This window comes from Guyanagaster necrorhizus, assembly GCF_019112545.1.
Source record: "Guyanagaster necrorhizus MCA 3950 unplaced genomic scaffold BT62scaffold_20, whole genome shotgun sequence".
NCBI classification, from domain to species: Eukaryota; Fungi; Basidiomycota; class Agaricomycetes; order Agaricales; family Physalacriaceae; genus Guyanagaster; species Guyanagaster necrorhizus.
Window position 1 is genome coordinate 837,646 of NW_025064899.1, and position 13,409 is coordinate 851,054.

Sequence of the window (13,409 nt, forward strand, 5' to 3'; positions counted from 1 at the left end):
GCAGAAGGATGATACCTTGCATAATGCTGTGAATAAAGAGTTTACAGAGTGGTGGAAAACTAGTAGCAAAGCAGTCAGAAAGATCACTGATAGTTGTGTAATACTCAAACTCAAAAAAGTCCTCTAATATAAATGAATTGAGTTTGAGAAGGACAAATTATTTCATGAGCTAGCCAACATTATAAATTTGATGAAACTCAATTTCATGCAAAGAGTTGTGGATAATAAAACTTGGATGTCTGAGAGGTCTTTATGTCTGATATAATATTGAATGCAAGTCACAACAAGTTTAGTCAGATACAGTGCTTCTCTGATCATTTCATAGATCTTTTCAAGGGTGGTGAATTGTGTGATATGCACAGAGCAAAGATTGCTTGTGAAAAATGGTATACTATATTGGATAGATGTTAACAATAACAAGATGTGTCAATCATAGAGTGGCAATAAAAGCATTAGATGACATTGGAGGATGGTCTTCAAGAAAATCTGCTATATAGATTATCTCAAGATGCATTCTTTGGAGATTGAGCAGAAGATCTTTGAGATGATCAAGGATGTGGAAAAGATTGGATGAGAGCCAGAGAGAGATGTCACTCCAATGCTCTGAGCAGGAGAAGAGGATCTCAAGGATTCTATGCAAGGATAGTGAAATGTTGTGCATTACCATTGTCTGCAGCTGATATCTTATGGTCAATGTAGTGGTTGAGACTTTCTGGTCTGGCACTGAAACAATGTAGGAGGTATCATCTTTGAGAGTGGTGTGAATAGTGAGTGGGCAAGAATGCAACCATTCAAGAATAGTGGAGAGGCCTTTTTCTGATTTGCAGATGGTAACATGACTCCAGAGATGAGAAGATGCCAAGGCTACAGCTCTCTAATAGCTGCAGACAGCAATAAAGCCTGCATTGAAAATGTTGTCATTGTCTCTATTATAGGCAAGATCAAATACCTCAGAAAGCAGTTCAAATAGCATTATGCAGCAGACATGATGATTAAGAGAGAGAGCCTTGATACCAGTGACAGACCAAGCACTATGATGCTATGCATATGATTAGTTAATGACAGAAGAATATAAGTAACAATCTATAAAGGAATGTAAGTGATATACAGTTAACTATCTCACAATGGATGATATTAAAATGCATAAATCTAACTTTGCATACAGATTAGGCTGAAACACAGTTGAAGAGCAGAAAAATAGACTAAAAATGCATATAATTCTAGTTAGGAATGTACATTATCAGATCCAAAATTGTAGTAAGCTAATATGATATTATGCTTATATTAAAACAACAATAAAGAATATAATTTATTTGTATAGACTATGATGAACACTAAAAAAATTATTATAAAACAGTGCAGCCTATATCTCTATAAATATGTCTCTTGAACTAACATGAAAACCATGTGCTAAATCTGGCAATCCATACAAGCACACAAAACAGAAGGAGAAAGTCTTAATGTACACATCATTGGCTCAGCCTCCAAAGCAGATCTTCTGCCCACATCTCATAACAGAAGACTGGCTTATAGTATTTAAAAATCTTGATGACCAGTCTTCTCATCAACATGCTGACATTGTGGCACATTTTGCAAACTAAAAGAAAGATGCACTGCTCTTTACACAACCAACCCTTTTATGGAAACTAGTATTTCATACAAAAATTGAACAGTATGCAAACAAGAACTCTAATGCACTGTCATTCAAAAAGTCTCACATTGTCACCTGACCTGATGTGGAGCATGCTGTTGCATCCTGATATCAGAACATGCAGCTCTGAGGTGAGACCATGACTAGTGCAATGCTAATAGAGAAGCAAAATCAGATTAAAAATCTAATGGATGTTCCAGAGGATCAGTGTTTGAAAGAAAAGAGATGGTTGAGGTCATTCTGCAAGGCATAGAAGATTTAGGAGGTTCAGCAGCATGAAGAAGCAGACTCAGTGGATATGGTGGCAGGAGAAAAAGAACATGTATCTTCACAGCATTATAGTGAAATATGCAATGTGAGACAGGTGAAATATTAATGAATCTGGTCTTGTCATCTTTGCCATCCTAGATTATACCTTGGCATCTAGTCCTATGAGTGGATAGAAACAGGACAAGTTCTGCATCACCATGTGTTTTTCTGTGAATGCTGATGAGAGTGAGTGGATGCTAGTTGTTTTCATCAGAAAGTCAAAGCAACTATGATGTTTCAAGAAAAAAAGCCTGATAGTAATAGGATTCTATTATCAGAACAACAAGAAGGTCTATATGATAAGCAAACTATTTACAGAGTGGGTGAAGATGTTTGATTTAAAGATAAAGAGAGAGATGCAGCAGATTCTGCTGATCTTGGATAACTTTTGAGAGCATTCCATTGCTTATACACTTCATAACATAAAGTTGGAGTTCTTTAAATCCAACATGACTTCATATGTCCAGCTTCTAGATGCTGGTATTATCTGCTGCCTCAAGGCACATTATTGGAATACCATGTGTATCTATGCACTTGATCTTGATGATCTTAGAGAGTCTGAGATCTTTAAGCTTAATCTCCTTGAAGCTATAACTATTGCTCATGATGCTTGAGCAGATGTCAGCAGTGAAATGATAGCAAACTGCTGGAAACATACTGGTATAATGCCTGATAATGCACCTGAGTCACAGTCTACCACACTATCCAATGATTTCTAAGACATCTCACTTCTCAAGTCTGCATGAAATCTTGTTTGTGACTTTGCCTCAACAGATAAATACATGCTTCCAGGGATCAAACAGACATTGCAGGATTTGCTTTGAAACCAATATGCTGGTGCTGACTGGTGTTCTGCTCTTATGACTGTTATGAATGCAGAGAACAATATTGGTAAAGCACTGGAGACAGTCAATCAGTTGGCTCCTTTATCACAGTCAAAAACAAACACACCTTCCACTCAAATTGCTTCCATTCAACAGTTCCAGACAGCAGAGATAATGTTGAAGGACCACCTTGTCAAATTTAAACCACAAAATTGCATGTTTGGTCTCATTCCAACCATTGAAAAGATGGTTAACTCTATTGTAGAAGAGTATATTGAAAATCTTGAGACAATGCCAACAGATGAGGAGATTGTTGCTGCTGTCAAGTATGATATTGCAGTATAAAATAGGAAAGTAACTGTCATTGATGATGATGAGAAGAAAAAGGAGGAAGAGGAGAGTGAGAAAGAACAAACCTTGATAACTATAAGAGAAGGGTTTGAGCTTATTTGAAAGCTGGAGGTATTTTGTGTTTCACAAGATGATCAGGATGGATTAGTATCACAGCTGAGGAAGTTGAGAGGGGCATTATTCAAGAGATGCATAGAAAGCTGACCTGAAAGCCACTGACAGCATTTTGGGGCAACAACAATGATATTGTCACATATGTCACATGTCACAACATATGCTATTTTGATTCTGCATAAATCTATAAATGCATATGGTTTTGGTGTCTCCTGACAATATGCCTTGTGAGATAGTCAACTGTAGTAAAGAGAATGATAATGGTATATATACCTCAGTCAGGCACAGTGTGGGTGAAATGACTGAGATATACAGGTATCTATGGTCAGACTATATAGATGATCAAGAAACAACAGGGGGCATGTATATATAGTAAGTAAGTGATAATCAAAAGAGTAATAGTATGGGTATATGCATGGATATCCTCCAATATTAGTGACTATCAACCTTTATCAGAAAGAGTCTTCAAGCTTTAAGCTCAAGTTCAAATGCTAACTCTATAACTTGGACATCTATGTATACTATAAATACCTACTGAAGAGAGAGAGGAACAGTATGTGTTGCACAAACACCTTTTTCCTTCAGTGCTTCTGAGATATAATTTTTGTACACTTTTCTCTCATACATGTACAATGACTCAGACTTTCTATGACTCAGAATGACATTCCTACTTAGTACACATAATAGTGTAGTAACCACAAACAGGCACCAGCTAGACTTCTCATGCAGCAGTCCAAATCCTCAAATTTCTTTTTCAAGGACAACTCAATCACTACCTACATGAGCCTCTAATCAAATTCCATATTACTTTGAACATAAGGCTCAATTGAAAGAGATAGATTGGCAGTTCAAGGAGTACTCAAAAGTGTCACAATGCTGAGCCTGCCTGAGCATTCTATCCAACATGTCAAATATGGGAAAATGCACTATAATCTATTTTCAAACTCACAGTGAAAGAGAGGTCTGCTAGCTTCTTCATATACCAGCAAAGCCAGGCACCTTCAGAGAGAGTCTCCTCTGGAACTGGCACCATAGTTGTGAATACATAATCTAGCATCAAAGAGAGGATATTTGGATTAAATCAACAGGATATATAAATACATACTGAATAATTTCATTGTATTTCTGAATGTGATGCCATATATGAGTTGCTGAACTGAACATTAAGAGAGAATAACAGTGATGCACCAGGCAACCATACAAGGTAAAAAAGAGGATATATTTATTGCTTTCACCCAATTAGCTACTCTGTACCCACCATAGTAAGATGCACTAAGCAAGTAATTATCTGGAGAGGATATAGTTTCTTCAAGTGTGATGTCTCTATGTCTAGCAGAGACTGGAGCACTAGCAGGCCTCTCTGTTCAACATGCAAGGTTCCCAGGTCCAGAAATGGAGACCTGCATGATCAGCATATTGGCAAGGATCAGGGCCCAGTTTGATCAATTGACCAGATAGCTATATATGAGCTCATATCTGTCAGGAAGTGAGTTTAGCCTCTCTGGTTGGGTCAACAAGTATATTAGTCAGTAGTCAATTATGTTAGTCAGCCATGGGTGGCTAGAGAGTATAAATACCAGATCATGTACAGAAAGAGAAGCAGGTTTCTGACCCTCCCCCCCCAAAAAAAAAAATGTTACCAAGTGAATAGTATGGGTTGTGTTTGGTTAAGAGCTTCAAGTCATAGACTCAACCTGAATGGCATTGTGGTGACCAGGTCACTTTGTTTTGTGCAAGAACCCCAGAAAGCAACTGAAAGTTTATATCAGACAGTCAGAACAGACCTGAGACAGTTCAGAACAGCCAGTATTTGTGTATAAGTTGCAACCAGGTGCATCATATCAGTCCAGAAACTGCACCAGACAGACTGTTTGAGATAATTTTTGTTGTGTTCAGAGACACAGACAGCTTTGTCAGAGCAAACTGCAATATACAACTTTGAAATACATTCTATTGCACCCCCTCCATGTTACATTTCTCTACATACTCGGAATCCCAGTATTACTATTCCCCCCTTGAACTGCATTGTAATTTGGTGTTAGTGATTTGGTGGTGTGCATCCTGCACATTGTTGATTCATTTAGTGCCACTTCTCAGCATTTCAAAGTGGTTCAATCTTATCCATGTGTATCCACAAACCCGCCAATCTTCCTTCTTGGCAGTGACTCCTCATACGGGGACTGGGGGAAGCCTGAGATTGGTATCCTCTCGGTCATCGAACTTTCGTAGGGACAACAGACTAGTCAGAACCGTCGAAACCAATAGAATATCCCCATTGGCTAGACACATATCACTACTAGCGGTTCTAGTTCAGGACCATGTTTAACCACACACTAATGTTTTTACCCCAGGGACACCCACGACTCGTAGTTACTATACTCCTTAAAGACGATGTTTCATCAGCATAAGTGACATGACCTCCATTTATTTGTACCCGGATTCACACCCTTCAGCCTTTGACGAGGCTCAAAAACACTTTGAGTATAAGCCCAAATTGAAACACATCAATAGGTGGAGCGAGGAGCATCCTGATATGCCACATCGCCGAGCCGGCTTGATCATCCTGGCGGGAGATGTGAGCGCAGGGCGGGCAGACATACCCAACCAGGGACACTTACGGTGAAAGATAGAATGGTCAGCTTCTTGGTGTACCACCGGGCCAATGATCCTTGAGATAAAGACTCTCCCTGAACCGGTACTGTGGTTTTATACGCGTAATCTAAATGGGGTCCACTCAGTCCTAGAGAGCACCATATGATGCCGTACGTACCCCCCGATTTGAGTGACGTCCTGACGATCCGCCCGTTTGAAAAATAATCGGAGGAGGATTCTAAAAGAGGCTCACCAAAGCGGTTTGATCTTCTCTGCGTGGCTACTGAAGTACTTCTTTGAGAAGTCTTTCGGTATCGACGTCAAGTTCAATAGCAACGCATTGAGACAAAGGGCACCATAGAAGGCCTTCGAGCATCCCTGTCTAGGTTCGTTGTTAGCGTCTGAAGGCCAGGAGGGTTCAAGAAGCTTTAAAAATATACCCATAGACGGGGTTTACTCTCATGACGCTGTCACCCAATGCGACCCAATTGGATGGCAAGTTGACGGCCCTTTCATACCTGATGTGGCTGGAACCAGCTAGTAGACTCCTCAGCTTTTTTTAAAAATAGAAACCATTAAAAAGCACGTACGAAAACGAACTCGACTGCAAGTCATGGTGTCCTTCACTTCGTCCAGCATGTCCAACATCGCAAAAAAAGTCTCAGGAATAGGCTTCTCAGTGACGAGACTTCGAGTAAAAGCTTTGCCTTCCTCAAGAGTCACCGGAAGGTCGCTGTCACCCAGAGAGCTGAAACAAAGTTGTACTGGAGGACGTTGATCAGGAGTTTATCCAAAAGAGAGACACTCACCAATATCTCCATCTATACGCTGAGAGTATATGTTTCGGGAATCCTGGTCTGGGTCCGTCGAGAGGCAGTAAATCCACCCACACTCGTCCCACGAAACCGGGAGGCCAGGAAGCTTCCTACCTAGTTCAGGTGGTACGCGGAATTGGAGCGTGGAATAATGAAGTTTCTGGTCGTAAGTAACCTTCAGTTGGTCGAGAGAAAGCTGGTTCCTTGCGTATTCGTCCGCAAATCCATATCCTTCCCGTCGAAGCCATTTCAGACCGCTAGCTGCGGGACCTGTACAATCTGCTCATGCGATGTACATCAAATTAGTGCGCGTATACAGATTTCGGGGGGATCATACCAATGACAAGAGTTGCGCGGATCTGTTGTGTGCCTTCGGAAGTACGGACCGCGACTTCGTCAAGATACCCAACATCCTGAGGGCTTCGAGAGACACCAGTCACTGTACCGATGATCTGACGAATGTTCTTATAGTCCCCACCGAGAACTAAACGGCGCAAGAATGTCTCAATACCAGCACGACCTGCACGCATGGTCTTTGGAAGGACGCCGCCGTATTCAGCATATGGAGTCCGAGGTACATTTCCCCACATGTGAATATGGATATCGGTAGGAAGGATCCTGAACATGATAATAGAACGGATCACTGGGCGGATAACGGAACTTACTTGACGCCAGATGCATGAGCCTTTTCTTCAATGCCGAGGAAGAGCTTGGTCATGATTTTGTACCCCATCGCTAAGACGACTACACCGATCGTACGCATCTTTTTTAACATGCCAGGGTAAAAGGAAAAGAGAAACGAAAGATGGCATACCGTGCAGGGATTCGTACTGCATCACTCGCGAGCGTTTGCCTTCTTGATTCCATACATCAGCGCGTATTGCGTCCGGAGAATTCATCCACGCTTCCGATTCAACGATGATGACTTCGTCAAAGTGGTCATGGCACACTCGAGCTGCTAAAAGACCGCCGACACTAGAAGCCAGTCAGACAGCGACGTATCCAATACAAAGATGTATGGATACCTTCCACCGCACACGACAGCCGTTCCCTTGATTTTCTCACGAGGAAGCCTTTGTCCCAGCATGTCGAGCTCCAAGGCGCATGTGTATTTCGACAGATGCTTGCGTCGGAGCGCACGTCCGAAATATAAAGCGACGTAGTACGCGAGGAGAGTTGCACCTGAAGCCCAGAGGAGATTCATTATTATGATTCAAGAGATGCGAAAGAGAGAAATATATATACATACAAGGTGTGGCCCGCGGCCCACTACGGCCCCGTTGACTAATGGACGGTTTTGTACATTTAAACTTCTTTAGAGGTTCTTCAATACTTATCCGCGGCCCGGAGAGCAGCTAGCTATTGAGTGGTTTGTGTGTAATTGCGCCTGAAGTATATGAGATAGAGCGTATTATCACGGGAATGGTTTTGTAACATCTTATTGAGATAGACATACAACGTCGACTTGGAAAGTTAGTTTTGGAGGGGATTCCAAGCCCGTAGATCGGATTCACTCTCACGATGCCGTTGCCGATAGATGTCCCAGTTCGACGGCAAGTTGACGACCCTGTCATGTGGGATATAAGGGGACGCTGCTAAGAGAAGTAGACTATTTGAGCGTCATTGAAATGAAATATGGTTCACCAAGAAAGACCTTTGTTGCAAGTCATAGTACTCCGAACCTCAGGCCTCAGCTTCAAGCATATCAAGTATTGGTAAAGGTCTCGAGAATCAACACCTCAGTGGTCCAAGCCCGAGAGCATGCCTTCACTTCATCAAGAGTCTCCGCAGCTCGCTTCCCGGATGACCCTGAGGTATCGCTCTAATCGGGGCGGGCCTGAGTCCGGTCAGACAAATTATACAGGAGAAAAGATGAAGGCATCAAGAAATAATAGTAAACCGGAGGGAACAGTACCATACAACAACCCCATTAGCCGCTATCAGATAACAGTGATTGGCGGCAGAGATGTCAGCAGACGCCTCTTGAAGTAGGCATTGTATTCGATACGATAGAAGCAATTAATGACAAGAAACTCCAAGATGAAGGGGCCAAGTCAACAATACTCCATAGAAGTATAATATTTAGCTACAATTTACAATTAACCCAATATACATTCTGTTAATCAAAGACGTTAGCTTATTCCATCTCCATCGTAAGGGAGAAAAGGAAGATGGGACTTGCTACAAAGGCTTTTCCATGATCTTGTTCAGTTCGAATTGACGGACCTCCATGCCAAGAACACCCTCCATGACCTTCGTTCGCCAGGGCGTGTCAAGGGCTGCTGCCCATTCTGGGGTCTTCAAGTAATCACCATTGTCGAACTCATGGATGGCAAGATACTTGAAGACGGGCTTTCCGACAGCTTCTCCACGGCCCATCGACCTCACCAAGGAGTAACTTCTACTTCTCAGCCGACCCGGAACCTTCTCCAACAATCCCACGTGCTCCTCGTTGAACCATTTGTTGAATTCCTCTTCGAGTTCTGGCTTCACTTCTAGCTCAGCTATCAAGACATACCTCCCAGGGAACGGCGAAGTAGAGGCTGGATGCGTGAAAACACCAATCGTTTGGTAGATCCTACGGCTGAGAAACGGAACCCTCAGCAAAATGTCCTTCTCATTGTCTGAAGCCTTGTGCTTGAGGGCCTGAAACTCGGGACCGTCCGCGACGTCAGGGCTTGAGAGCTCATATAGGGTGAGATGGGTGGGCTTTTTGGAATCTGTCGCTTGATAGCGAATTGCAGTCATGTACCCAGGTACGGTCAAACGAGCAGGTGCATGCTCGTTGTTGTACCAATCTTCGTATGGAATGTTGATTAGTTGCATACTGTGATGACTGACTAGGCTCACCGTTGAAGCGATCATCAGCGATGACAGGCCCGTTCTCAGCAAGAACGAGGACAAGACCTTGAGGTGCAGTCAACATGGTTGTATTAATCAGCGATTCTACAATCCGGGGTTATAATGACAATTCGGAATCGGAAATCCGTTTACGCAAATTGCCGACAGAGAAACATGAACGGCCGACTGCTCCGACAGCAAAATTCGAACGAGATACGAGACTGCATCCTCGCAGTGAGAATCATCGATAGCGACGCCTCAGTTAAAATCCCCAATCCTAGTCATTAAGGTTCCTGTGAATTTCGGTGCAGCGGCCGGATTTTTTTTAGCCTACCCAGGACGCACTATTTCAGGATATAGGTCGCTGCGTTCTTCCTTTTCATTCTCACCGAACGATTCTGAAAAAGAATTGCACTAGACAGCGTATTCTTTAGCACTTTGCCGAAAAAACATACGAGAATTCACGACAATCTTACACATGTCGGCTTCAATCCGCTAAGAATACACTCTCCGGTAATCCTTCTCGGGATCTGTAGCTGAACTGTAAATCATCCCACACTCATTCCACGGTACCGACAGGGCAGAACACAGAATTGGAGCGTCGATTGATGAAGCTTGGGATCGTCAGGCCTTCAGTGAAACTATCATTCTCCATTTTGGGCCCGCAGCAGCAGGCGCAGTACAATCTCGAGATCTTTAGCAGCGATTCACATGATAATGATAGCAAGGAGAGGACCACACGAAACGAATGCGGTTTGCGTAGTTTGGTCCCACACCAGATTGACAGTGTTAGGGTTAGACACGTAGATCTCCAGAGATGCGTCAATAACTTGTCCCATCGAGTAACATGGTGCGTCTTGAGTCCCATATGTCCCACGAGCATCATTTCGAGAAGAGCAGCCTATATTCATTGTATTAATACCGTGGACTCCCTGCATGTATGGTTAAAATCGGAATATGACCGAAGACCGAACTGAACTTGGAACGTTGGAACGCAATATGCCTATTGCCAGTATGGCTGTACGCCTAGTCAAAATTTATCATTTGGTGGAACCAGGATGCACATGGAGCAGATAAAAGATATTGATCGCGAATGAGTGGTTCCACGTCGAGGGTCCAATAATTTTCAACCATGCCTCCGAGTCTCCTGACCACCTGGCCATAGCACACAGAAGATCTCCGACGCTTGAGAAAGAACATTGCTTCGGATATATCGGAGCTAAGGAAGCCGCTGCAGACCACAGGCTCGGAGCCCTTGACTTTCTCACCGAGAACGCCATCGAGGTTCAAAGACGCGGTCAGAGGAGCAGAAGCTTTTGTCATCGGGGGGATAGATGGGACAGACAGAGCAAAGTGTTACGTGCCCAGCACTGGAGACGCCAGATGGTACAAGCTAGGGAAAAACCAAATGAGCGAGTGACAGTTTACATAAAGAAAGTTGCGGCACCGACTTGCATGCCCACAGCCTCCCCCTTCGCCACAGATATGAATCTGATTGTTACTGCGACGATGCTGTAAGAAAAGACCCATTTTTCACAGTCGCCGTAAGGCAAGTCCAACGTGTAATGCCACAATAAACATCCGGATCCGAATGTCCTGCGGTACCGTACTACGGTGCCAAAGTCACGGGTACATGTGTGCGTGCGATTACTGACAGGCAATTCATCGTGCCGGTCAAGATACAAGGGAAATAAATGGAATTTGACCAGGCTTTGAACCCGAGGAAAACGCGTTGTCTCTACCATTAAAGGGCCCGTCCTGACTCATTTTGCCGTTGAAAGCCTTGAACATTATTATTATCCACCCATGTTTCCCAGAGACCAGAAACGGTCGCTTACCAGATGTGATTCACATCCATCTTGCTGAAGACATTGCATACGAACAAGTTCTAAGTTAAGATCGCCTAGAGTGGACCCTGCGGCGTAATAGCCAAAGTTCTGGATGGACGGACGGACGATTTACCAGGAACAGGCAAAGTAGGGTCAGCCTACGAGCTAACTGTTAATGAGCCAGCCCCACTAGATGATCCCTGTAACAATTCGGATACAAGTGCACTTCTTCGCGGGAGAGAAACGTGGGGTTCGGATCTTGCTTGTAGTTGACTGTCGATAGTGATACGTTACGTGTCATCATGCCTTGACAGTATAGCGTTTGACTTTTGTGGGCCTTGGTCGACCAGTGACTGGGAGAGAGCACGAGGTGTATTTGAACGGTACCTAAAGTTCCGCTACTCATTTGTGGCCAGTGACCGGAGTTTCAACTGAGTTTGAGTATCCTATACTCCACACAATGCTGTTCATTTTGTCGGACATTGTGTAAGGACCTAATTAGCCAAATTGGAAAATTATCCGGCCCGATTTGATAACATGTTGAATATTAGGCGTGGTAATCATATCTGATAAAATAATCCACTTGTGTCATCCAAATATGAATCCCTGAAAAATGACTAAAATCAGGAATGTCAGTTGTTCCTTCATTATATTACACTTTACTAATACTTGCATGAAGTGATATTTCAGATGACACTAATATAGCTGTAATACATTCTGTTCCAAATGATTCAGGCAACATAGTGTCTTTCTCATCTGGGACTCACAAAGACAGTGTTTATAACACACTAAAATATAAACTTGATGATATACAAATAGTCTACCATCCATCCAGTGGACAACCCATCCAGATAGAGTGTTTTGAGGACTATCATCTGCATTCTGCATTTCAACATGCTGAACCATCTATTAACTCTCATCTGTGGCAACTATTCACATCACATTATGACTTTGAAGTTGCTGAATTGGCTCTCAACACAGCTATTACAGAAAAGTAGATGAAAACTTTTTTTTTAACTGTTGAACATATTAGAGAGAGAGAGCAGTCAGAGAATTGAGTCAAACATTCAAAGCTCAAATGATTTCAAGGGTCAGTGGGGCTACACAGCCAATTTGATCACTCAAGTAAGTTCTTGTGATCTAGCAATACTGTGTTATGCTCAATTACAATATAAAGTCCAATGAGAAAATGCATGGCCTTCTTAAGGATGTATATCAGTTGTGAACCAACTTTGAAGATGCAGCAGAACAGGTGATTATTGTTTTGTTATTCATTGGTATTATATCAAAATCCATCTTAATTAAGATTCTCATAGTCACTGCATGAAGAATTCAATATTTTAAGTTATAAATATTGAATTTTCCATGCAGTGAGTATTATGCTGCATCATTTATACAATAGCAAATCAACTTATATGGTGGGCAACTGTGAAATAACAATGATAATGACCTAGAAGATCAAGATACATCAGCCTCTGAATATTTCAGAAAAGTGACTTTATATGATCACCATAGTAAAGGTGATAAGATCTTGAAATTCAAGGAAATCAGAGCTTTGAAAGTGAATGACCCAGCATTTGAGAGTTTTCAAACATACTTATTAAACTTCATGACTCATAGAAAAGAGATCTACCATTGGTTGATTTTAAGTACTACATTGACTGAATTAAGAACCAACTGAAGAAAGGCATGAGATTGATGCACAAGACTCTTAAATTTTGCAATGACTACATCTTTTCCACAACATGCAATTGCTGACAGAGAGTCTCTATCACTCACTGTTCTTATAACTCTCAATGAGAAGGAGAAGAATTTTTAGCAGCAGCTCAAAGTGATTAACAAAGAGCCTAACTTGGATTCTGAGAAAGCCAGCTCAACCCATTCAGCACCTATTGTATCAGATATGCCTGTGGTCATTTCTAGTGAAGCTGAACCTTCTATGCAATCAGCACTAGTGATGAACAAGACATCTCTTGACACTGTTGAGTGAATTTGTCTATAGGTAGCACTTATATATCAAAATGACTTGACTATGTATTATAGTATGTATACTTTATAGTGTAGTAGTTAATTGTGTTATTAA

At 42.2% G+C, this 13,409-nt stretch overlaps 2 protein-coding genes across 2 annotated transcripts; both read right to left on the bottom strand.

Annotated features, from left to right (window-relative positions):
* Window positions 1-5,500: 5,500 nt before the first annotated feature.
* BT62DRAFT_952936 (uncharacterized protein) lies at window positions 5,501-7,854 on the bottom strand. The gene is made up of 11 exons (XM_043188248.1): window positions 7,682-7,854; window positions 7,471-7,631; window positions 7,322-7,400; window positions 6,994-7,274; window positions 6,651-6,935; window positions 6,432-6,605; window positions 6,282-6,378; window positions 6,095-6,223; window positions 6,020-6,039; window positions 5,868-5,968; window positions 5,501-5,812 (listed from the first exon to the last, which is right to left on the bottom strand). The coding sequence occupies exons 1-11, from the start codon at window positions 7,741-7,743 to the stop codon at window positions 5,699-5,701; spliced, it is 1,503 nt and encodes a 500-aa protein (XP_043037505.1). The 5' UTR covers window positions 7,744-7,854; the 3' UTR covers window positions 5,501-5,698.
* Window positions 7,855-8,624: 770 nt separating this feature from the next.
* On the bottom strand, window positions 8,625-9,646 carry BT62DRAFT_934592 (uncharacterized protein). Its single transcript, XM_043186758.1, has 3 exons — window positions 9,507-9,646; window positions 8,838-9,454; window positions 8,625-8,772 (listed from the first exon to the last, which is right to left on the bottom strand). Exons 1-2 carry the CDS (start codon window positions 9,580-9,582, stop codon window positions 8,838-8,840), a joined length of 693 nt encoding a protein of 230 aa, XP_043037506.1. The 5' UTR covers window positions 9,583-9,646; the 3' UTR covers window positions 8,625-8,772.
* Window positions 9,647-13,409: the final 3,763 nt, after the last annotated feature.